We start from the raw sequence: 27,056 nt of genomic DNA, 5'->3' as shown, positions 1-27,056 counted from the left end.
TTGAGGTGAGATAAAGCCGATGTGGGGTGCTGAAATAAAGAATGCATAAAAAATTGAATAGAGGAAACCTTTTTTTACTTTGTTGTAGGGATTTTCTGAATTAGAACTTAATTTGCTGAGTATAAAAGAGCGTTTTCACACCTGTAGTTGTAGTTTCTAGTTTCTATGATCCGGATCAGTTGATGAGTTCGCTTATTTGGAGCATCTTTCCCTCTGTTTGGTTTGGTTTCACACAGGTATAAACCTAAACGCACCAAAATACTCACCAATTAACCATGCGAGTGCATCATCTCCACTGATTGGTCAGAGCTGTCTGGCGCGGGAGCAAGAAATGAAATATATCGAAAATATTATGTATTCCAGTGCATATATCTGTGCAGTGTGAAGCTGCTTTAACACAGAACAGTGAATGCTGCACATTACTGCAGGAGTAAACAGCATGGAGCAGCAGAGACAGTGTTTGTTCCTAGCAGTGTATTATCTGGCATATATATCACATTAAACTGCACCGTATCAGCAGTTTAGCTCAAGTATATTTGATAGAAATACATAGTAACTGGGGCGGGGCAGATTACAGCGAAAGTTGGGGTCAAACTTGGTGGCGTAATTAATTGCGTTACTGCATTACTGATTTCTAAAAAATGTGGGTCCGGGACTGAGACCAGTTGAAAACCCCTGCCATAAATGATTATAAATGCATATATGCCGATGTGTAATGTAAACATCAAAGATGGTGTATCTTGGTTGCTAACTGGAATGTTTGATGAGCTATTTTGTCTAATTTAATGTGCCAAAGCCCAATTCCTTAATGTAACCACGCCTTATTACAATATAGCAAAAAATGAGGTTTTAACAACTGTTAACTTCTAGATAAAAATAACAAAATATATGCTAATATTAGCACAGACAATTTGAAAGACAGTTTAGATGAGACATTTGCATCAGGTATACAGTATTTTTTATACTATTTTACATTTTAAAAGACATCTTGTAAATGCACCAATTGAGTAGAATCCTAAATTTCTCATTTGTAAAAACAATTACTTTGGGCTTTCAAGTGCAATTTTTCAATGCTTAAATATTTTATGGTTATTTCCCAAATACCACCCAAACACTCAATTACTCAATCACACAGCATTACTTTTAGTATAACCCTCTGTGTATGCATGTCAACGGTAGTTAATCATTCTCTTTTTTTTTTTTCTCAATACACGAACAGCAAAGTGATAGAAACGAGTTTTATTCTGTAAAAAGTTATAAAATGAATATTGTACAAAAATAAAGTCTGTAGAGAGCTTTGGTTCAGTAACACAAAACAAGCAAGACAACTTTTTCACAGGACTTGACAAATACACTGCAGGATGGAAACGTTACAATCTACCTTCCCCCCAAATTCTTACTGGAAATATATATATATATATATATTAATCACATATCATTCTAATTTTTTTAATTTTTTAACATTTTTTAATTTGGTGTGTGTTTATAGACTCTCTGAAATTTCCAGCAACCTTAAGAGCACCTGAAAAGCATCCACAAACTTTAGTCACAACAGAACACTTAACAGTACAGCAAACCATCTTCATCATCATCATCATCATCTTAATCATGAGGACAGAAGAGTACAGAACACGGTATATGGAAACATATTCGTGAATTATTTTGCGATGGATGAGGAGCCTGTTGGGGACAGTTGAGCTACAGTACATTAAATATGGAGCTAACTTAGCAATTTAAGAGGGGAGTTTGGCCTAAATACCCACCAGAACGTCTGAATTGTGAGGATTTTTTGGATTTTGTACTGTGCGCTGTATATATAGGAGGGATTATCGAGTAAAGCTAGCTCCATGCCTGTTGTATGAGGCCAGATTTTGCTCCGTAATCCACGGAATCGTTGAGGCGTTTCCCCGGGGTCTTTCTGTGTGGCTGAGACCAAAATCTGCTCTCAGAACGGCGGTGACGTAAGCATCGCCAGCTGTTTCTGAAGTCCTGCTTTTCTGTCTGTATGTTTACTAGAGTTCTGGAGCTCTAGAGCTCGTGCCGTGCCTGTCCTCGCCAACTGTTTTTGTCTCCTTCTGTTTAGGAGGTTTACTCCAATTCAGCTGAGGAAGACAGAAGCAGATCTTGTTTAAATGGTCTTAAACACCAGGGTGCCACGACTAGCGGAGCAGCTTAAGTTCAAATGTTTGAGGATCGTTTTCTAAACCCAGATCAGGGGGGCTTAAACTTGGCCAACAAGCTGCTGAGGTGGCCTTAATGACCTCAGAAACAAACACAAGGCATCATCAGGTACTGGGAGACTTAGCCCTAGCGTAGCATAGCCTTGGCGTAGCATATCCTCTCATGCAGCGCTGTTGGAACCCCTGACTGACTTGTTTGGAAGGATGTTTTCTATTTGTGATTCTGGGTCTCCATGGGGCACGGTGTAGCTATGCTAGAAACCTCCTCCTCAGTAGTGGATTTATTTTGGTTGAAAATAAACACACAGGGCAGGAGCTGTATTTTCTCTCGCAAACAGATAATTGGTGTAGAGCAGTTGGAGAGCCAATGTTAACATTTTGCTTAAACTGCTCGCGTTGAGTAAACATTGACTGGTCTGCCACAGGCCTTGCCTTCCCCTCCTCCTCCTCTAACCCATTTACATGATTCGTTTTCCTAAGCAACACAAGATTACAGGAAACGTGAGGAATATTGTGAATATTGTGTTACACTATATGGACAAAAGCATTTGGACGCCAGTTTTTTATCTTCATTTTTTCTACCAAAAGCAAGGGAATTAAAAAGCTCAGCAGAGTTTATTCTGCTTTTGTTGTTAGAGTACCTGTTTGTTCTGTTCAGGGAATCTAATGGATTGCATTGCTTTGAGAATTTGTATTGGTTGATGACTCCACCATTCCACCTCGTTACCAATACCCCAATTCACTTTTTCACAAATCAGTGCTGGAGGTTTATTGTATATCGTATATTCCTCCAGTAGACAACGCCCAGCATTAGGAGGGATGGTTTTAATAAGTATATGTTTGTCTTCTACAGAGACACTTTCCAAATCTCTGTTAGCAGCAAGCAAGGGTGCAAATTGAACCACCCAAATGCATTCATTAAATACGGTGTCCATAAACATTTGAACATATAGTGTATCATACATGCAATTTACTAAACAAAAAGCTGTCTGTTTTCCTGTAACTTTTTCTGTTTTATTTTCCCTCCCCTTCCACAGAATCGTTGGTCCACTCGTCCTTAAGTTAAATCATCTGGTAATTGTTTGGTTAGTGTAATGAGGTCTGAATGTACCATTTGTTTTATCCAGAAACGAGGTGTGAGGCAGGGTTCTAACAACGGCTCCTATAACGAGTGAGTGATCACTGTACAGCTAAAACCTTGAGGCTAGATTATCACGTCATCTGCTTTTCCTTAGAAACACGTGCTCCAACTTTGGCACCGTCCAAGATGGAGGAGAAAAAAAAAAAGCTCCGCAAATAAATAATAATACGAAAAAAAAACACTCTAATACAATGGATCGCAATAAATAACAATAAGTTAATTAGATTTCAATAAATACGCATTTCATATATACTATATAGATAACTTTCTGAATATTAAACATTTTCTGGGATGAGTCCGAGTCCATCATGACTGTGTGGCTGTGGGGTCGGTCAGTCCGCACCGTGAGAAGGGCGCTCTCAGGTTTTTCTGAGTAAGTAAATGTCCGAGTGTTCACCGCGCTCTGCAGCTAATGGAAAAATCCATAAAATCGTTGCTGTCCACAACCTCTCCAGTGCGCTAACTCCAAAGCACCCATCCCAAGGGCTACCACGCACAGGTCCTAAATTACAGTTTGTGTATACTTCAATGGTACAGCTGTCAGGATGTGATTTGTGTGTGACTTATTGATGAAGTATGTTATTGTTGCTATTTAAATAGCATTAAACACTTTAAGCCGCACTTATAAGGAAATGCTCTGGTTTTGTTTGGTAACAAAGTGAATACTTAGTCGTTGCTCCTCAGCTGTAAAGTACTTTTTTTCCCGAAGCTTTCGCTGTTAAACCTCAGTCCTGCGGGTCGAAAGATTTCCACCATATCTGACGTGCGCCGCTAGCTTTTCTCGGGCTGTTCTTTTTGAGTGTCTGGGGAAAATAAGCTATGACACACTCAAGCCCTGCACTTTCCCTCCGAGAAGCAGCATTAGTCTTCGCACTGGCCTTGAGCCCTGTGAAGTGCGAGACTCCTGCTTTTTGTCCAAGTGTCTTTTTCTCCCTCTTTTTTTTTTTCGCATGACCTCGCAAGTCAGACACAGGCACACTTCTTGGCGGAATGCTTCTTGAGAGTGTGGTACTCCAAGTCGTCGTCCAAGAACGAGAGGTCGTCGTCGAACGCGATTGGCCGACAGCAAGTTCTCGAAGGCGACTCTTTGTCCAGCTTCTTGTTGTGGGTGAGGTTGTTCAGGATCTTGTCGTAGTTGGTCTCTGAATCGAAGCAGGGACCACTGCAGTACCTGAATATCAATTCCTCTTTGGTCCGGTAGCCCAACCCGAGGTCCGTCACGTTGAGGTGGATTTCTTTGAGAAGGCACCCGCGGCCCTGACCTTTAACCAGGTCGTCCCGACTCCCTTTGCCCCCTCTGCCTCCAGTCCGTCCTCGACCCTTCTTTTTTTCTCCTCGCCCCCGACCTCCTCTGTCGGTGTTTGCTGCTCCTCTCTGTCTCCCCCTGTCCTTCTTGCCCACCAAGCCATTGTCCGCCTCCGGAGACCTCCGTAGTCTACCAATGGTCGCCTCGATGAAGTCCATCACATCGTCAAACTGCTCTGGGTAGAGGCCGTTGATATCATCTTGAACAGAACAAACAATAGAAATAGTTAGAAACCGTATTGGAAAGGCAATTGTGCATTGTTAAAAATATTCCTAGATAAGTTCCCAGATTATAAAAAAATCTCTTGAGCCTGTATCGCCTGAGTTGCATTTTTCTGTTCCCAGTGCTTGATTCCCATCTAGTACTGCATGTGCCTACACATCAGTTGCAGAGTATAGTGAGTATAGTATGGAAATTATTCCAAGCCACTTGTGTCATCACCCCGATTACCAAGTATATTACGTAAATCAGCCTAAGACGCTTGTGCCAACAACCCCATTTGCAGAGTATAATACCACAATCAGCCCAAGCCGCTTGTGCTAGCTTTCCAGTTGCTGAGTATAATATGGGAATCATCCCAAGCCACTTGTGTCAACACCCCTTTTGCTGAGTATCAACATTTGCTCCAGTTTTGTATGGTCGAGTCTCAGGTGATGCTGTCATACATCAGTTCCTCAATTTGACACTGTGGAGGAACCCCTTATGGTGCTTTGATTATTTTTTAGAACAGGTTTTCATTAAAAAAAAGTTCCTAGATGCACCTTAAGCTTTTATTTACAGTATATTCTCCAAAGCGCCTTAATGGGTTCCTCCACAGTTACAGTTATTGAAGAACACATAAAAGTTAGTAAAGGAATTTATCCTTTTAACAGTGATACAGTTCCCTATAACAGTGGTTCCCAGAACCGGTCCTAGAGTCACCCAGCACTGCACTGCACTGCACATGTTCCTGCTCATGTTTTTCCTGCCCAAACACCTGATTTACATCTGATTTAATTTAATAATCAAGCTAATTAACAAGCAAATCAACCAATTCTAAGACAAAATAAATACGAGTGTTAAAGCACGGAAAGGGATGTGTATCCAGAGCCAGGGTAGAAAACAGCTGCTATCAGAACATCCCACAAGTGCACCATTCCCGTCCTTGCATGTGATCTGCCTTCCTTAAATGAAAGAAGGTGATTTGCAGTCCCTGGCCTGAGTGATTCTATTTTCTCGATTCTGTTCCCTTTAAGTACACGGCAAATGCATTTATATTATGACATTGAAGCACAGCAGAATACATCTGCTGAGCGGCAAACTCGAAACATACGCTCTGTCCTGCTCTCGAACGCGGAGGAGAAAGATGAAAAGTCCTTTGATCTACGTGTATTACACAGTGATTTCATTAAAGAAGGAACTTCCTCGAGTTCACTCGCTCACAAGTCAACGAAACGGGCTGCGTTATGACATCTGGAAAAGCTCTCCTGAGACCATCGTGTCTTTTTGGAAAGACTAATCATATTATAAAGCGTCCCTTTAAGCAAATAATGAAATTGGAGGAAGCGACAATCCGACAATTCCATTAAAGCGCGCCGTGAGCCATGCAGGTGAGTCTGAGAGCACGGAGGTAAGCGTTTGTAGGAGCGTGCTCTGCTGAGGGTGTGATGGGAATTCTGTCGATGTTAACACAATGGCATTATCCCTAACGCCTTTGCTTTGTGAAGCACCCAGACTGACGGCCCTGTCAGACAGTAGGAGTTGGCTGAGCTCCGGCCTGCGGGTTACGTGACATAACCTGCTGACATATTTAACTTGATTTGCAAGGATCGGCTTATTCTGAGGGCCACTTCGCTTGTATGCATTTCTCATACGCCTGTTGATACAGTGGTGTTGTTACATACGGTAGATCCTAAGGGCAGGGAACTACAGGGGATCTCTAAAGTATATGGAAGCCAAGCTGTTCACAACTGGAGGTTTGAGGATATGTTGACAGAAATACTGAGTGAGGCACTGCACCGAGGACATTCATGCACCCAACCGCTGCTGAGCGATTCAATATGTGTTTGTTTTGTTCAGCTAACCTACTTCTTTGCCTTTTTGCTACAGTCTCGATGGCTATTACACTATTACACTGCTCTGAGACTTTGAATTGCCCGGCTTTAAGAGAAGCTTTGGACTGGGCATATCATCATCTTTAGGAATTTTCGTAAAGTAGGCTGTAGTGACTGTAAAACTCTAGCCACACTGTTTTAATTTAATAGACGACGGGCATGGTTTCACACTGATGCCATTGTGTGCCAATAAAGCATGGTCTAAAGATAACAGCCTTAGCGATTTAGATGGACCATTAGCTTGCTGGGACTTGCTTAGCATTCCATGCCTTATCTAGAAAATGTACAGGTTTACTACCGTGTAAAGACAAAACAGTGTCATCTTCACTTAAACAAACGGAGAACCTCCCACACGGCTGTTAAAAAGGACGTAAACACAGCGAAAGTATGGCACTCTGTTACCTAAAATGTCCATGTACAGCAAATCCCTAACCTACCTGCAATGGACTCAATGGGCGGGCATTGGGGGCAACCTCCCCCCCGGGACCCTCATGGTTGAAAAAGCACAGCTAAAGTGACAGCTAGAGTTGCAAAAAAAACAAAGTGCCCGACTGACTGTGCTTCTTATAGACTGTAACACATTACACTACTTTTGTGTATAAAAACAATTCTGACTTTAGAACTAGTATATCTACACTAATTGTAGATATCGTGGTTGAAATTCAGCGAAGGGTGAATCCTACAGTACACACATTTCTTCTGTGCATCACAGTACAGTAGGGTTTTTTTAAGTAGGTTTCGGTAACACTTTACTTAAATGATCGATTTGATGATCTCAGTGATGCTTTTAAATGCAGCTGAACTGACAGGTAAAAGTAAATGATTCTCTATTGAATGAAACCCTTCATCCAACTTTAACCCAAACTCAAATCTTAACATTTTAGCATTGGGTTTAGGGTTAGATTTAAAGTTTAGGTTAAGATTAGAGTTAGGGTTAGGTGTATGGTTAGATTTTAGGGTTGATTAATATTTAGGATAGGGTGTAGGGTTAGATTTTAGGACTGAATAATGGTGAAGTTTAGGGTTAGGTGTAGGGTTAGGTTTCTAGGGTTGATTAATGGTAAGGATTAGATTTTATAACTGATTAATGGTTAAGGTTAGGGTTAGGTGTAGGGTTAGGTTTTAGGGTTGATTAATGGTTAGGGTTAGATTTAAGGGTTGATTAATGGTTAGGATTAGATTTTATAACTGATTAATGGTTAAGGTTAGGGTTAGGTGTAGGGTTAGGTTTTAGGGTTGATTAATGGTTAGGGTTAGATTTAAGGGTTGATTAATGGTTAGGGTTAGAGTTTAGGGTTGATTAATGGTTAAGGTTAGGGTTAGGTGTAGGGTTAGGTTTCTAGGGTTGATTAATGGTTAGGATTAGATTTTATAACTGATTAATGGTTAAGGTTAGGGTTAGGTGTAGGGTTAGGTTTCTAGGGTTGATTAATGGTTAGGGTTAGATTTAAGGGTTGATTAATGGTTAGGGTTAGAGTTTAGGGTTGATTAATGGTTAAGGTTAGGGTTAGGTGTAGGGTTAGGTTTTAGGGTTGATTAATGGTTAGGGTTAGATTTTAGGGTTGATTAATGGTTAAGGTTAGGGTTAGGTGTAGGGTTAGGTTTCTAGGGTTGATTAATGGTTAGGGTTAGATTTAAGGGTTGATTAATGGTTAGGGTTAGAGTTTAGGGTTGATTAATGGTTAAGGTTAGGGTTAGGTGTAGGGTTAGGTTTTAGGGTTGATTAATGGTTAGGGTTAGATTTTAGGGTTGATTAATGGTTAAGGTTAGGGTTAGGTGTAGGGTTAGGTTTCTAGGGTTGATTAATGGTTAGGGTTAGATTTAAGGGTTGATTAATGGTTAGGGTTAGAGTTTAGGGTTGATTAATGGTTAAGGTTAGGGTTAGGTGTAGGGTTAGGTTTTAGGGTTGATTAATGGTTAGGGTTAGAGTTTAGGGTTGATTAATGGTTAAGGTTAGGGTTAGGTGTAGGGTTAGGTTTTAGGGTTGATTAATGGTTAGGGTTAGATTTTAGGGTTGATTAATGGTTAAGGTTAGGGTTAGGTGTAGGGTTAGGTTTTAGGGTTGATTAATGGTTAGGGTTAGACTTTAGGGTTGATTAAGGGTTAAGGTTAGAGTTAGGTGTAGGGTTAGATTTTAGGGTTGATTAATGGTTAAGGTTAGGGATAGGTGTAGGGTTAGATGTTAGGGTTGATTAAGGGTTAAGGTTAGGGTTAGATGTAGGGTTAGATTTTAGGGTCGATCAACAGTTATGGTTAGGGTTGATTAATGGTTAAGGTTTGGGTTAGTGCCTGGAAGTGCCTGGTTAGGTGATACTCAAATGAAGTAGAGTCAGGTCAGTAAATTAATTGTGTCTATAGAAGGTCTATAGAAGACCTCACAATATAAACTGGGATAAACTGTATTTGATTGTACAATACAGAGCTGTACAATTGTTCTCAATTATGTTTTAGTTTTAGACCCACTCCCTCTAGAATATACAGGGCTTTTGTTGTGTTCCTGCTCTTTTAAACAGTTCAAGACCACCACTGGTTTATGATGTCTATATTCTGGATTCTCAGAGCGGATGTAGCTATCGTAGTTTTTCTTTTGAATGTCTATGGGGGGAAGAAAAGGAAAGTTCTACTGGTTTACTGGGAGGAGCAGTGAATTGAAGCTAAACACTTCCAGAGAAAGAAGGTCAATTCATTCCTCATGTTTAGGACAGCATCACCTTTGTCGTCTTCTGTTCTGCTCCTTTCCTCCCAAATTAATTTTACAGTTGCATAACGGCATGCCCAGGCAAACGGAGATCAAGGCTTCTGAGACCACTGTGTATAAAGTTCTGGTCTTTGTAAAACAGATACAAACATAATTACATATTTTCGCGACGAGACATCCTTTCAAAGTGGTTGGCACCAAATAGTTGGTAGCCCTTGTGGTTGAGAAGCTCTGGTTTCAGTGTCACCACACTGGAAATCTGCATTTTGGAAGCTCGGCCAATGTGGGTATAATTTTACTTGGTTTGGTCAACATAGTTTACGTTCCCTGCTTAAGTGAATAACAAAGTTTGACAGCGAAATAATGACAACACCATGGTTGTCAACATTGAAATGAGACACTGTGATATGAGTAAGCAGTTTAAGGGGTGGCCCTTTTTAAGCTGAATGAACTGATGAGTGATGAACATCATCTCACAGGAAAGTTCACTACAGTGATTCCCAAGCCTGGTCCTGAAATACCCTGGTCTACACGTTTCAGTCGTGTTTCATGATCTAGTGCTGCATTTCCACTACATGGAACCTATGGTACCTACATTTTACATTTTTTTTACAACTTAAAACTTTTGAATGCTATACTGTTTTACACTGTGCTATTATAATAATGAATTTACCTCAGCAATGCTGTTCTAATAATTAATTTATGCTGTTCTAATAATTAATTTATGTATTTAGGGAATACCCTATGGCTTGCACATTCTGTAGGCACATTTGGTACCTGGTACCTGTTCACTTCGTGGTTCCACGCAAGACAAGCAGAGCCTAAAACATTGCACGTGAACTCGCAGAGCAGTGCACTTATTGGCCAGAGAAAATCACCACTTTCATCATTTAACTCAAAATAGCACAAAAAGCCACAAACCAAAGCTACATTCCAAGGACTAGGCTTCAGTCAAATTAGGATGGATCCTCGGTAAGACTGTCCTATTAAGACACCTTCTCACCTTCTTATGCAAATGTCACACAATGCCACTTTTTTGCATTCATAAATAAGTATTATACAAACTAATATTTTACAACAAACTCTTGATCTTTCTGCTAAATTCTCTTAATTTTCATAATGCTGTTTTCCATTTTTTCCCTCTGTGCAGTATATGCACATTTGTGGGTAGGTGAGGACAAGGAAGGATACATCAGTTGCGCCCTTCAGATTGCTCCAAACTTTCTGGGCTGGTCCAGACTTTATTGATGTGGCAGCCAAAAATGTAGCCCACCTCAGCTGCAGCCTAGGCTTTGGAACATAGCTCAACACAGTACGGCTGCAACGATTAGTCGATATAATCGACAAATAAAAATCTGTCGACTCCAAATGTCCATTGTCAACTAATCGTTAATTTGCAGCACTACACAAGTACTGGGGACACTCACACAAGTTACACTCAGCTCGGCCTACACTCGGAACATGCTCGAACACAACAGTTTACATATTTCCTTACTAAATATCAGCACTTTCCACGCATTTTCCAAGGTCAATATTTTGGACATTTGCAGGGTATTAAAATCCCATATTCAGCAGTTTCTATCTTTTTGAAGTGATATAGAAAGCAAGAAACAGGGGCTATAACCACCACAAACAGAGTTGGAGGGAATGGAAAATTCGGCTAATCAGAAAAATAATCGCCAGATTAGTCAATTACCAAAATAATCCAGCACTCTTCATTGATACACAGTATCTTGCTATGAAGATGATGTAATGATGGTGTTTTGTGATGTCACAAGCTACACTTCAAAGGATGGTGAGAGCTGTGGCAGTGGAAAATGCACCAGGTACCAGGCAGGTACCAGAAAGCGAGTAAGTGTAAGGTTAAACCATAGTGGTAAACCATGCAGTGGAAAAAAACACCAATTTCACACCTGATCCAACTAATCAGCAAATAACTAACCAAGCCTATCACAAGATCGATTAGAAAAAAACACTAACTTAGGGATGTACTCCTATAGGGATACATTCTCCAGAGCTAGAGAGCTGAAAACCAATACAGTGCGCCAATGCTTCATTTAAACTCAGACTTACTTTGTTCTTCCATGAAAGCTTGTTTCAGACTGCCGGCTTCAGGTCGGGAGTCTATGACGGGGTCCCCAGCGAGGGGCTCAGTGTAATGCTGTGGCAGTGAGGCTCTCTTCGACGGCTGCAGTTTGTGGAACAGAGGACGGGCGGACGCAGAGCTCAGGAGCAACAAACACGTGGCTAGAACATCCCATAACTTCATTTTAGACTCCGTTCCTATGGAAGGAGCTGCAAAGAAACGAAGGCCATGCTGAAGGTTATTCTGGTTCATTTGGTTTATCTGGTTCCCAAATTAATGCATAAAAATAAATATACACATACGGACACGTAACAGACAATTAACATCATAATTATTGTTCTCAGGAAAAAAAAGGAGAAGAAGGAGACTATGCATCGTTTATAGGAATAGTTTATCCAGTTTTATTGTATTATTTTAAAGCCTCTGAGGTGTTTTTCCTCCTCTTCTTCTACAGCACAGACAATTTTTCAATTTACTGCGGTTAACCTATAAAACATGCGCTGAATGTGATGAATGTACAGGAAATACCAAAAGCAGGTTTGACCTATTTCATGTAATCAAATCAAGAGAAGTTTTAGAAGTTTTGGGACATATAAAATAATATATCAATAAAATAAATTGACTTTGTTAGATCCCCAAACACTGAATTTAAGGACAGGCTACAGTTATGGGTCCAGAATAGCAAGACCATCTGCGTAAATTTAGTTAATGCTGAACAGATTTTTGCCAATACAGCTGAAGCAGAGAATGTGCGTTCAGTGCCAGAGCCGACTCACCAGCTTTGTGCTTTAACTCGCATGTATTTTGTTTTTTGTCCAAAAAATGTTTTTGATATATTGGTTTTACATAACCTCATTTTACATGCAAATGTTTTACATAACCTAACAATTTCTCTCTAAATATATATGTGCACATGTGCATATCACAGTTTGTTTATATATAACATAAAACACATTTGTTTTTTATTTGATCAAGTTTGAGCTCTCACAAGATCAATTTAGGGTTCTTAAGTGAATCCAATAGTTCCACACAAACACGTTTATATGTTTAGTTTAGTTATTTGCCTGGTAAAACCACAAGTAATACAAGTGATAGAATTTGTAGTTGGTTTTAAAATTCTTAACTTACTATGAGCCAAAGAACCTTCGTATATCACTCTATTGACATATGATGTAATAATGATGTAGTATATTATCTAAGTTCACTTTGTGTAATTTTTTCCTAGTTTAAGCGCTTAATATTTTTTTTCCAGTAAAATCTGTGCTAAACATTCTTAGAATAGAGGATCTTTAAGGTTTTTTTTTGTGAAAACAGTATTTATATTGAAAACCAAGGCAAATCAAAAACTACATATACATTTTTAAATTTGCTTAAATAAAGCAATTTTGGCATCAATGTACTCAAAACACATGGTTCCACTATAGTTATGACTCTGAGAACTACATTAGCTTTAATTGTCCATCAAAATGTCATATAATGTTATACAACTTGCATATATAGTACAAATATAAAATATAATTGCATAATTGTTTGTCTATATGTATGTATCTACATACATGCAGTATAGATACACATACATATACATAGCATATTTACATACATAAATATATATATAATATATATAAGTCTTGCTTCTCTTTGCTACCATGTACACGCTGGTTGATTGGATAGTAAGTTGATTAGATGGTAAGTTGATTGGTAGTTTAGTTGATTGGTCTATTGGTTAATTCATTTGTTAGTTGATTGATTGGTTAGTTATTTATTTGATAGGGTTGCTGGTTGGTTACTTAGAAAATAGGTTGGTTGGTTGGCTTGATTTGAGAGAAGGAGCCACCAAAAAGTTCACCTCCAACCTTCAGACTAGCAGAACTTTATCAATATCAAAAATATTGATATCCATTCCATAAGTTCCATAAGTCCATTCCATGATGCCATAATAAGATGTAATATGAGTCTTGCTTCTGATTGATTGGTTGGTTAGTTGATTGCACGATAAGTTGACTGGTTGGTTGATTAATTGATCAGTTAATTGGTCTATTGGTTGGTTAATTTGTAAGCTGATTTGTTGGCTGATTAGTTTGTTAGTTGATAGGATAGTTGGTTGATTGATTTACAAATTGGTTGGTTGATTGGGTAGATTTGCGAGAAGGAGCCATCAAGGGTTCACCTCAAATGTTCAGACCAGCAGAACCTTATCAATATAAAAAAATATTAATGTCCATTCCATTATGATGAGATGTAATATGAGTCTTGCTTCTGATTGATTGGTTGGTTGGTTAGTTGATTACACAGTAATTTGACTGGTTGGTTGATTGGTTGATCAGTTTGACTTGTTAGTTTTTTTTTTTGGTTGGTTGATTAGTTAGTTAATTGATAGGGTAGCTGGTTGGTTGATTAGCAAATGGGTGTGTTGGCTGGTTGGATTGAGAAAAGGAGAAAAGCCTCCAAAAGTTCACCTTCAACCTTCAGACTAGCAGAACAATTTAGGAACTAAATTATGTAACAAATATAGCTGGTGTCCAAAAACAAGCTCCTACAACAGCAGGAAACCTGTCCAGCTTCTTTAACACACAGTCACACACTCACACAGTAACAAACACTAACACATGCACACATTTACACAGTGTCAACATGCCTGGAAATATGCGTATCTGTGTGTGTGCGCGTGTGTGTTAGTATCTTGTCCTAAATTTGGTCCAACATCTAACCTAGCCTATGAGATGAGTGTAGTAGTGCATAAGTGTGTGAATGTGTGAGAGTGTGTGTGTGTGTGAGTGCCAGCCTGACTCACCTTAGCTCGGACCCATGCAGACCTGCAGTCCGGACACAAACACACAAATTCCCAGTGGCGCGAGGCTCGGTGAAAGATCCACGCTGCGTTATTAGAGTGGCGTCCGGGAGAGGGAGCCTTCAGATAATCCGCATCCATTCAGAGCGCGTCGTCCAGCGTGTGTGTGTGTGTGTGTATATGTGTGTGTTGGTGCATATGTGTGTGTGTATATTCGTCCAGGACCCCCACCCCACCCCCTCCTTCGTCCCGCGCGCTCCGGTCAGCGCGCAGCGGGCTCCCGTGCGTGCGCTTTTACGCGCAGATCCACGGAGGACACTGGAAATAAAGGCAGCATGACTGACGGAACGGCTGTAGACTCAGATCTGCACCAATGCACCAATTCCTCCTCTTCCTTCTCCTTGAAATAAACCACGCAGGAGCTTCACACGTGGCTTCTGTCCATCTCCATCATCTCTGGTTCCTCTGTAGAGACACCATGCGTCCTGCACTCTGGTAAAAAAACTCCAATTGAGCTGCTGGGAATACCGCGCGCTTTCCTCTCGCTGCTGTACTCACAGCTGCTACTGCTACACTGCTGCTGCTATCCATGCAGACGCGCATGTGCCTGTCTTTACGGCTTTTATGGGCTTGGACAGCACTGACGTCTCCTGAGTCCGCCTCCAAACACCCACCCCCCCACCACCCATCCACTCCTCCAACAACACAACCACCACCCCCCACCAGCCGGCTGGATCCAACCACTGGAGGCTGTTCCTCAAGCTTACTGTATCTGACAGCTGTCAATCAGCTCAGCTGTAGGGCTGGAATTGTGGTATGTGACAAAAGATTGGTCCAATGTTGGCCAGTGTTGGCTCTGGCACTGTAGCTCTGTTGGTACTGCCCCAACCTAAACACTCATTGGAAGAATGTTGGCTATAGGTGGGCTCCAGGTGGTCATGGGCTCTGACTGGGTTTGTCCATGAGTTTTTACTTGGATCCAGTTGGGTTTATCAAGCGTGCCTTCATTAAGATCCATTTTTTTAGAAGATCGTCCTTTATATGACCATCCACAATTTTAATTTAAAAATCTATCTATCTATCTATCTATCTGTCTGTCTGTCTGTCTGTCTGTCTGTCTGTCTGTCTGTCTGTCTGTCTGTCTGTCTGTCTGTCTGTCTGTCTGTCTGTCACTATATACATTTTTTTTCAGGTGGATATGGGCTCTAAGTGGGTTTGTTCATGAGTTTTTACTCGGACCCCAGTTCCCAAATTCCTCAGGTTTGACTCAAAGATTGGTCCAATGTTGCATAAGTTTAAAGAAAATTAAACAGCCAGTGGGATAGGAATGGCTGTTGGTGCTCTCCAACCAACATGTCGATTGGTGAAACATCCTCTATACGAGTTTTTCAGGTGGATATGGGCTTTGAATGTGTTTGTTTATATATTTTTTTAAAACATAGTTGGATTTTTCAAAAGGACTCTTTAGGAAGATCTATTGGATTAAAGCACCAATCTACAGAATATCACAACCACCCCCAACCAGCCTTCTAGATAAAACCATTAGAGGCTGTTCCTTAAGTTTATCTGCCTAAATTAACTGTAGAGCAGTAAATGTCAAAGATTGCTTCAATATTACATAGTTGTCCAGGAGTGTTAGCAGCCAGTAAGGTAGGCGTGTCTGTTGGTGATGTCCAACCAACATGCTAATGGGTAGAACTTCCTCTATATGACTTCTTCAGGTGGATATGGGCTCTAAGTGGGTTTGTTTATATGTTTTACTGAGACCTAGTTGGATTTTTCAAAAGGACTCTTTATGAAGATCTCTTGGATTAAAGCACCAATCATCTACAGCATATCATCACCACCCCCAACCAGCCTGCCAGACCAAACCATTGGAAGCTGTTCCCACTTTTGGCACATTAAGTGCTTACAATATATTGAAGCATTGAAAAGTATTCTTGTATTCATCTTGTAGAAGCATCCAAAAGGCTTTATAAAGACAAATGCACCAATCATCTCCAAGTGTATCTTCATTATTGTCATTTTTATTTGTTTTTTGTTTTCAACCAGTTTTCTCTCCAATTTACCAATTTAGTCATTATCAGTTCCCACCCACTACCGGAGTTAAAATAAAACTTAAAATAAAAACACCAATTATTTGCCTAAAATTTTAGCTGTCAAGGGTAGGGATATACATACCTGTCAACAAGTGGGTCAGCAATATCAGTTAGGTACCTTCCAAATGAGGTTACTTTTGGGTAGTGTACCTCCTGGTGAGAGACTGTTGACTGCTAGACATGCATTTACAATGTACTTTCAGATATTTCGCCACTGAGAGGCATGATGATTATTTCGACAAACTGCCTGCCAACTAGGCCATCCGCCAACCTGCCACTGAGCAAGAAACCTGGACTACAGTGTACTGGAACTGTATTTCATTTGATGACGAATCCAGGTTCTGGTTCTGTTTGGGATCTGACTGTATCTCACTTTGTATCAAGGCTAGAGGCCCTCAACTGTGTAGTCTTCTTTCAATTGTACAGTTTTCCTTTAGCTCTACTATTGTAATCACTTACCTACAGCTCTGGAACAAAATGATGAGTTTCTTGCATTTTATCACATTGAACACCTCTGGAATATAATCAAGAGGAAGATGAATGATCACAAGACATCAAACCAAACTGAACTGCTTGAGGAGTGTAAAGGATAAAGTTATCCAAAAGCAGTGTGTAAGACTGGTGGAGGAGAACATGATGCCAAGATGCATGAAAAAAAACTATGATTAAAACCAGGGTTATTCCACCAAATGTTGAACTACTAAAACTGCTAAAACTTGTTTTCTGTGCATTATTTGAGGTCTGAAAGCTCTACATCTTTTCTTTTTTGTTATTTCAGCCATTTCTCATTTTCATTTTCTGCAAATAAATGCTCTAAATGATCATAAATATTTTTATTTGGAATTTGGGAGAAATGTTGTCTGTAGTTTATAGAATAAAACAACAATGTTCATTTTACTCAAACATAAACCTATAAATAGCCAAATCAGAGAAACTGATTCAGAAACAGAAGTGTTCTCTTAATATTTTTTTTCCAGAGCTGTATATCAAAATACCATTTACATTTACACATATAAAGCTTCAGTCCAACCATATTTTTCTTCATTCATATGCTATTGGTAAAGTTGTAAATACTGTATTTTTAGATATTACGTGACTATATGATAACCCATGCATGTTGCATGCAGAAGATGAATGCATGCAACGAGCCTGACATGAATAACACACGTCCCCCAGTGATATTCAACACTAGACTGCAAGGTGTACGGTGTCACAAATAGCTGTTGGGGATTATATGGATGACAAGGCCCAGAAAGGCAACCCTGCTGCTCCTGTTACTTCTGTTGTGCACCTGAAGAGCTTCTGCCATTTTCTAATGTAACGTACACCCTGCTGGCTTTTGATCTGGAGTAGTAGGAGGCTGTTTCGGTGAGCTGCCGGTTGGCTATATGCACTATATATGAGTCTGACGAGACAGTATTTACCCCAAGCCTGAACAAAAACATTCCCAGAACTGAGTTAGCTGCATTGTGTTTGCTGGATGGGACGGTTTATTACTACATTAGACCCAGCGCTGGACTGAAATCCTCTTCCTGACATTCAAATCCTTGATGACAAGGCCTGGCTTGTTTTGTCTGAATGGGTATTAAGGTGAATATTTCTGAACTATTTAACTTGGACCGCATGCTAATGCGTGTGTTCGTTTAGCCTTTCAGGCTGGGGGTGGGGCTACAGCCTGGAGCGCGTCTCTCCTCGGCGAGGGCTTACAGCAGGCATGCCAATCATTCATAATATTTATGTTTCATTGCTAAAGCCACAATAGCGTGCTGTCATTCAGCTCATGTTTAACAAAGACTGATTGCATGTGTACTGGAAAGCGCCGATTTGTTTATTTACCGTTCCGTGTAATTTCCCTCGCAGACGCTTATCCTTTAATATGTAATGATTTTGCCTCTTTGTTTAATAATAGCGATAATAATACTTCACACAAGATGAAAAACGCGAAACAAAGTAATTGCACTGTTTCTTACGTTTCCTTTGACTTTGATTTTGTTGCAGATTCAAAATGAACCCAAGCTGTTTTTTTTTATGTTCTGTCTGCTCAACTTGTATTTAACATTTTATTTGTTAATATTTAATACCGTAGCTATTCCTGCATTTCAGGCCTGCAACACATTAAAAAAAGAAATTAAATTGTTATGTTTCAGGTACAGTATTATGTTTTTCGGTTCTCCACATCTTCACACATCTTTGACCTAAAATCCACTTTTTCTTGTTCTTTGTGAAAAACTACTGTATAGGTCTCTCTGAGTTGTATATGGGTGCTGCATGTGAAACTGTTTCTTAGCCTCCATTGTCTGCAGTAGTGAAAAGTAGTAAAAGAACATCCTCAGAAATACGAGTTGATCAGGAAAAGCTCAGAACGTGCTATATCTTTAAAACTAGGGCTGTATCTTTGAAAACATTTTGTCCTTTGAGTTTTAGAGCTGCTTGTAAACTGGGGGGGGGGGGGGGGGGAAGGCAGGTATGCTTTCTCTGCTGCAGTGCTGTTAGCCAATCAGAGGCGATATGTTTGAAAGTATGAATATTCATGAGCAAGAGCCGAAATCTTTCTTCAGAGACCTCTAATCCAGTGATCTAAAGCAGGGCTAAATAGAAACACCAGAGCACTTATCTGTGAAGTAAGTGTTTATTAGTTTAGTAAAACACATTATAGCATTACAATAAATACAAACACCAATTTTACAAAAAGCAGAGCTTTTGCAGCCCTGTTGTCCTTAAAACATCTCCTAATCTCTCCTCATTTGAGTTTAATAGAGTTATTTCTAGTTCTCATCATATTAATTAACACCTGGTTTGGTGAATTACTGGTAAATGTGGTAAATCAGGTGAGCTGCTGACGGAACTGAACATATATATATATATATATATATATATATATATATATATATATATATATATATACACACACATGCTGACAGAGGGAAATCATCCAGGAGAAATCTGGAATCTCTACACTTTGTTCTTCAGCTTGGATCACAGGATATAACATACTTATAGTTAAAAATGAAAATTCATTGTTACGTTTTACTGTATGTATGTTTATTTGCATCTGTTCAAATCACATTATATTTAAAACACTCACTTTTGCACAGTACTGTACATATTTTAGTTAATCGGATTTATGGATCTTTGTATAGATTGTATATTATACTATTATAATAATAGTCTTGGGCAAGGTGTAGAATACAGTTAGAATACAGATAGGATACAGTATTTTTAAATATTTTCTATCAGTGGAATAGGAACAAGTCAGGTCTGAAAGGGTTAAATATATATATGCTTTTCACAAAACCCAGAGAAAAAGAAAGACAGAGCGGCAAAAAAACATGTGGAACAACAGATATCAATGCAGAGAGGACATAGCATAGCCACAATAGACAAATCACATTAAAGCTGGAGTGGGCTGAAGGCTCGGGAGGAGAGATGGGCTTTGAGATTTGATTTATATTTAGACAGTGTCTGACATGAGGGAGGAGAGGTCCGGAGACGGGGGGCCAAATCTGGGGAATGTTCTATTTAATCAGCGCTCAGAGCCCACCGGAGAGGCTGGACCGAAGGGTGGTCATACACCAGCTGAGGACAGTGTAAGGGTACAGGTGGGTATATAAAGAGAGCAATATCTGGGAAATAAGAAGGACTGAGGCTGCTGAGAGCTTCATATGAGAGCAGGAGAATAGAAGACCGGTCCGTATCCTATTTGATTATTTCTCAGAGGTCTGGTTATTATATTTTATGTATGTTTGGGGTTTTGTATTAAAGCTAGGCAGGATTAGGATTCAAGATACAGTATTTTTCAATATGTTTTAGTTATAATAGAACAGTGGTCACTAGCCTTGCTCCTGGAGATCCTCCTGGAGGCCATATTTTAGTGATCTATAGTACAATTAAGCATATTTTTTCACCAGGGATTGGTGAAAAATATGTTAAATATAAAAAAAAAATGACAAAAATGAATATAAAAGTTGTATGACAACGGTACATATTTTTATTTTACTTCCCCCTCAGGCCCACATACATGTTCTACATGATGTTTCTCTGGGTTTACATCCAAAAAACAGTCAGGATGAATTTTTATATTGACCATATTCCCACACTCTTTATCCATCCCTTCAGAACAGCTCATCAACCTTCTCCTGCAGCCCCACATCCCTGTAGGTTTCAGCTCCAACCCTAATCAACCCTCTAATCAGTGCCTCCAGCGGGCCGTGATTAGCCCAGAGAGTATTCGGGTTGGAGGTGAAAACTGCAGGAAGGTGGATCTCCAGGTTGGTGACCTCTGCCTTACACTTCATTAGTCCAGAAATAGAAGCTTACTGTACACAGTGAACACAGTGAACACACTGGAGCAAAGGACTGTACTGTACGACAACATGCCAAAAAAGGTCATTGGACAGCAGTGTGTAGCTTGATCATGAAGCGTTACCTCAGAGGATGACTTTGGCTTGGGAATGGCCACACCTGTATAAGTTATGAGATATTATCATGTGATTAAACAAGGCTGAACACTTGTCTAGTTTGTTTATGGCAAGTTGACATGACTTGACTGGAGGCAAGTCTGATAGTCTGAGCGCCTGATACTGTATACGGGGCCAGAAATCAGTCATTATGTACATCTATCAGTATATCTGAAGCCCTACACGGTCAATATAGGCAACCTAGTATAAAATGTCTAAATTTCAAAGAGTTTGCTATTTTATTTCAGAAATCTTTTCTAAAAATACATTTTCTGACAAAATATTCATAGTTTTTAAATCTTTATGCATTGTCTAGTCACGGGCGCAAGGCGTAAAACAGACTTTTGATGAGGTGTAAGATAGCAACAAGCAAGTAACCTCCAAGTATCTGTGCAAAAGTGGAGTTCCCATCTAAACCGTGTATTACAGTAGCCACTTGCATCGCGGAGCCGGGGGAGAAGCTGCTCACGCTTTTCCTGCAGAGACTGAAAATGGAACAGAAATTAGTTTTATAACTTAATAAACATAATTTAACCAGGTCTAATCAACAAATATACAGTAGAAAGACAAATTAACTGTATTATCTGTAGAACAGTGTGTAACATTTTGGAAATAGCAGATCTCATCTTTCTCTTATTAAAAATGATTTAAATACACAGGTTAAATCCACAATATTTTAAACAATAGGTTATGTATAGACCACAATTTAAAAAAAAAAAAGTTTTTTATCAAATGAAACCATTAATATCTTGAAAAACACTTTCCACAGTATAATATTACTGTAGGGATTTGGTGTAATGGGATGGCAAAATTTGAAAAGAATGTCTGTTTGATTGTATATAGACCAGAATATTCTGCATGTCACAGCGTAGTTTTTGTTAGTGATCATGACTGGCAGTATCTGGCTAGAACTGTCCATGCGAACATACAAGTGACTCTATTCTATCTTACAAGTGACTCTATGTTACAGGTCATTGCAGCATTCTTTAGCTTCCATGGAACGTAGACAGCAAAGTCCTTGGGACACAATATACCTCATGACTACCAACACTGTTGGCATATCAGTGTAGTTTTATGTTTTATTAGTGTGTTCCATGTTTAGATAGACTACTAAGAAATTCATATCAAACCTGCATTTAGATCTGACTAAACGAGGCTGTTGTTCAAGTGAGGCGAAGAAAAAAAAAAAGAAAAAAAAAAAAACAACTGACAAAATGGAAATTCTGATTGAGTAAGCAGGGAACTCTGAACCATTCAGAATGGTTTAATTGTAGTCTTTATGTGCCACGGGTGTAAAAAAGAGTGGCCAAAGATCAGAGTGCCACGCGACATGGCTTCAATTCACACAGATGTGCATTCATTTCCCTTGCATCTCCTTGGCCTCCTTCCCAATTATGAGGTAAACATGCTGCTGTTTTTCCATGCTGGAACCTCTGGAGGAGGGCTTGTCTATTTTGACTGAGGACCATTTATTACCAGCATAAACTACTGAGCATTAGTAAGCATTTGATATGATTCAGCATGAAGTTATGATTAATATGAACACATACACAATATGTGTGCATGACTGGTGTGTATGACTGTCATTCATCTACTCACACTAGGTTCCGCTATTTATCTGAGCCAGCCTCTCTCTAGGGGTTATCACAGGACATTAAACTCATTTTTTTTTTCAGCAATGATTATGATTATTTCTTTGGAACAGAACCCAATAACATACCCAGCGTTCCTCATCGTGGTTTCTGTGGGTCTGGGAACAGCAGACGTTTCCCGTTTGATTAGTGAGGTACTACAGAAGACCAGCATTTCCCCGGGATCTTCCTGACAGGAACGTAAGAGTTCACACGTAATACATTACGCTACAGGTTGACAACCTCCAGGGAGAATCTCCGAGCTGTTTTTCACAACAGCAGAGAGTCAGTCAGTAAAGACCTCTGGACTGGATCTTTGTATCCAATCTAATCAGACGGTCTTAGACAAATTATCTGTGTTAGGTGATTGCAGGTCGATCAAGCCTATAAACCCTCCTGTTATGTTCATTTGTCAGTGTTGCTGGGTCAGTTTGATCCGGTACATGTTTAATTATCCAAAACCAAAAAAAAAAAAATCAGTGTAAATATTGCATTAATAATTTTATTGCTAATTATTCTATCAATATTAAGTGCATTAGTGTTCCTTACCTTTACCTTTTTAAAAAGGTAATGCTTCAATTAGGATAATAATTTTGTGTGTTTGTGTATTTATCTTGAGGCCTATTTTGCTCTATTTTATTCTATTTTATTGTGTTCTTATTTTTATTTTATTTTATTTAATTTTACCTATATTTATCTATTTTAACAACTGCTCTTGTACCACATGTGATGCGAATGACAATAAAATCTCCTTGAGGGATCCTTGAGTCCTTAAATAATTCACTAATTTTTATTAAAAAAAATACATGTTCATACTTTTTTTTTTGTTTCGCTACTTTATTACTTTTGAAAAACCAACATATAAAACTATAAACAATAATACGTCACATAACATTAAAGAATAAAATTGCAATTTTCTTTTCGTTTTTGTTTTTGCAGGGGTCGGTTGAAAATATGTGAGATGAACCATTTTCATATTATATGTTGAAATACTTTATATGACAGGAGTGATGAGGGGAAAGAATGACATCTACCCACCCAGATAGACAGCAAGGCCAGTTGTGCTCTCTCAGGGCTCCGGCAGCTGATGGCAAGCTGCATGACCTGGATTTGCATTACTTTCACTTGGGGGCATCACAAACAACAGTCACCCACCCCTAGTCGTGGTAAAAGCAATACCAGCAGTTCAGTGATGTATGTGTAGGATATCCTGTAGCCACATGTGTTCCAAATAGCCTTGCACTGCTCGAAATTCCCAAAAGCACAACAAAAAAGCGCATGTGTACTAATGCTCTTAATTAATCATGGGTATGTTTTAGGCGTAATGTGAATTAAACCAATCAGTATGCCAGTTGTAATTTCCTTTAAGTTAAGTATGGGTAATGAAAACTTGAGTTAGCATAACTTAAAACATCAAGTTATTACAACTAAAGGGGAAGTTGATTTATTTCTAAGGAAGCCCAGGGGGAATCACTATACACTGATGGTGAGTGTCTGTCAGAAACTGTTGGACACACCCAGTATGCAAATAGATTGTGACAGAAGCCAATGGAAAAGAAGCTGCTAATGGCAAAACAGACTAAAGGGGGTGTATTATAGCAATGAGCGCATGGTGTATGATAGGGCACATTATATTTTTGGTCAATTGATGTCAATCTATTAGCTGAAGGGCCTCAGCGGATCTGCGCAGTGTTATCTGTGCTGGGCGGCGATGGCTGTGCTGTTACAGAATCACAGGCCGGTTATTATTAGAGGCAAGGCGCGAAGGCGAGGCGCGAGGGCAGGAGGCAGTGGGTTAAGTGCAGAGGGGGGACAGGGCAGAGATCGGTGAGTAACCCCAGGGAGAAAAGGGAGAGTGAGTTTTGCTCTCAGCAATGCTCTCTGGGCGTGGCGGAGAGATGTGATAAATGCAGATAAGGGATGATTAATGTTTCGGGGCACAGATACTTCTGGACTTTCATCACAGGGGTGAGGGAGCCGTCGGGCTCTGGAGCGCACAGAGATTCCTTTAGAGGTCTGGACGCAGCTAAGACACATACAGCATGCAGAAATCATGCTGAACATCTACCCTGGGTTTGATGGATGTGCATATTTTGTCAGAGCCTGCTTCAGGAATTGATACTCCAGTGACAAACCGGCCTACATTTAGCATCAAATCGATTACAGGTCATCCTGTTTTGCACATCGTGGGCAGTCTGCCTTTCTTGGCACATTGGGACCACAGTGAGGTGTCGGCGTTGATCTCCCCAAGGCTAAATTCTTACACACTGAAAAAAATGATGAGTAAAATTTACAAAAAAAAAGTTTTGCAAGTTTCTGCATTTGCTTTTTTAAAGTACATTTAATTTCAGATACATTTAAGAAAACTCGGTTTCAAGACTTAAATGTGTAGATAGATAGATAATATGTGCAAAAAGGCGCGTCGCAATGTTCTTTGCTATCTTACACCCCGTCAACAGTCCATTTTCACGCCTTACATCAGCTGCATTAAATTGCATCAGAGTTAAGGAATAGCTCTACCCTGATGGGCGTGGTGGTTTGTGAGGTGGAAGCGAGGTGTGTTCAGGTAAATTTCTGGCGTGTTTCTGTATATTTTGGTGATGGAAAACACAGGAGCTCCACTGACTGATTAAAACCCTGACAACAGTCAATCATCAGAGTCCATTCCTATGGGTGTTGTTTTCTATAGGACTTTTAACTTAACAATAAACAGAATAAAGAATTTAATAACATTACTGTTCCCATAAATGAGCTGCTGGCTTACCTTCACTGCGTAAATGCGCAGGTCAGTGTGTTTTACAATAAAAATAATTACATTTCAGGAACTATAATATATTATGTATCATAAATAATTTTAATAATATTACAGTATAACATTGAGTATAAATTAAGTAATTGTAATTAGGTAATATTGTATGCAGAAATTACGTAAAGTTTACTAAAAGAAAGGAAGTTCAGTTCACTTATTTACTCTTTGTAACATTTAAGTTTTGAAGCCGAGTTGAAGTTACTTAAATTCATCTGAAATTAAATTTACTTAAAAAAAAGCAAATGCAGAAAAAAGTAAATTTTACTCATCGTTTTTTTCAGTGCAGGAGTCGCAGTGTCTGCGGATCGCCGCAGAACCAAATTAGGAATGCTGCTGGGAATTTGGAGGGGCCTGTCACTCCTGCCACTGTTGCTTTTGATTGCTACAAGTGGGTCCACATGGGACAGGGACAGGGAGAGCCATAGACAGACCCCAGCCTTTGTAAGCCGCAGATATCTCGCCTGCTGCCCAGGCCGTGCTTTGTGGTCACGACTGATTGTGTTCGGAGGCCCACTGCACTGCACTGGGGATGGATGCCACTTTCGGAATGCTTTTGTGTTGATATTGTACCTCTATGAGGCGCCTCTGGACTGATTACCACCAGCTGATATTCACACCCTGTCCCACTAGGGGCGTATGGGTCCAGACACTGAGGAGGTACTCTGGTGAACTGCACTGCTTTTAGGATAATGAAAGAATAGAAATCAGAATCTGTCTTGGCTCATCTTTTAATTGAACAAATCTTTCAATTGAATTGTCCATTGTAGACCTGGATAAGTTGAATTAGCTCAAATAGTTTGAGACTTGACACTTGAGTTATTTAGTTATTTATTGTACACCCTGCGAAAGGCGCGTCGCAATGTTCTTTGCTATCTTACACCCCGTCAACAGTCTATTTTCACACCTTACGTCTGCTGCATTAAAATAGCATCAGAGTTTAGGAACAGCTCTACACTGATGGGCGTGGTGGTCTGTGAGGTGGAAGTGAGGTGTTTTCAGGTAAATTTCTGGCCTGTTTCTATATATTTTGGTGGTGGAAAACACAGGAGCTCCACTGACTGATTAAAACCCTGACAACAGTCAATCGTCAGATTCCATTTCTATAGGTGTGGTTCCAATAGGACTTTTAACTCAACAATAAATATAATAAATAATAAAATATCATGGCTTTTCTCTTTAAATGAGCTGCTGGCATACCTTCTGGTGGGCAATAGATCCTAAAAATAGGGCTCCGAAACTTAAAAGTTATTCTACATAAACTGTAAGTGCATTCAATTTATGTATTTTTTTTATATCAGTTGCTTTGCGCAATAATTCTACTTTACATTTTTTGGTCAAATAAAAAATATATTTTTTTATTTAACCTTCTTTTTGGTTTCATTGAACTAAAATACAAATGTGAAACAGAGTAAACAGCTTGGGTTTACACCCACAATATAGCTAATGTAGCCTGGGGGAATGACTGTACACTGACGACTGACTGGTGAGTGTCAGAACCTGTGGAAAAACACACAGTATGCAAATAGATGGTGCCATAAGCCATTGGAAAAGAAGATGCCAATTGCATGGCAATTGACTAAACTCAATTATTATTAATTATTATTATTATTATTAAAGTCAAAGATCCCAACTCACTTTGGCTCATTAGTCAAGCATTTGAGTAAGGTTTGCAAATATCCAATTTTACATAAAAAAGGCTAAGTGCAGACTAGCTGTGGGTTTACAGAACCAGCAGCAAGGTATGCTGGCCATGCCATGATAAGGATAA

The 27,056-nt window shown here is 39.5% G+C and overlaps 1 protein-coding gene across 1 annotated transcript; it reads right to left on the bottom strand.

Moving 5' to 3' along the window:
- Positions 1-1,224: 1,224 nt before the first annotated feature.
- gdnfa (glial cell derived neurotrophic factor a) lies at positions 1,225-14,928 on the bottom strand. The gene is made up of 3 exons (XM_007244797.4): positions 14,296-14,928; positions 11,492-11,713; positions 1,225-4,826 (listed from the first exon to the last, which is right to left on the bottom strand). The coding sequence occupies exons 2-3, from the start codon at positions 11,685-11,687 to the stop codon at positions 4,285-4,287; spliced, it is 738 nt and encodes a 245-aa protein (XP_007244859.1). The 5' UTR covers positions 11,688-11,713; positions 14,296-14,928; the 3' UTR covers positions 1,225-4,284.
- Positions 14,929-27,056: the final 12,128 nt, after the last annotated feature.

Source organism: Astyanax mexicanus, chromosome 20, assembly GCF_023375975.1.
Source record: "Astyanax mexicanus isolate ESR-SI-001 chromosome 20, AstMex3_surface, whole genome shotgun sequence".
Classification (NCBI taxonomy): Eukaryota; Metazoa; Chordata; class Actinopteri; order Characiformes; family Acestrorhamphidae; genus Astyanax; species Astyanax mexicanus.
This window is presented reverse-complemented; position numbering and strand designations above follow the sequence as displayed.

What these genes read in the sequence shown, in the direction of transcription:
- gdnfa (XM_007244797.4), bottom strand. Translation starts at nt 11,687, where the DNA reads ATGAAGTTATGGGATGTTCTAGCCACGTGTTTGTTGCTCCTGAGCTCT. An exon ending in AGCTTTCATGGAAGAACAAA is followed by an intron (nt 4,827 to 11,491) that starts GTAAGTCTGAGT and finishes GTTCTGTTCAAG; the next exon opens with ATGATATCAACGGCCTCTAC.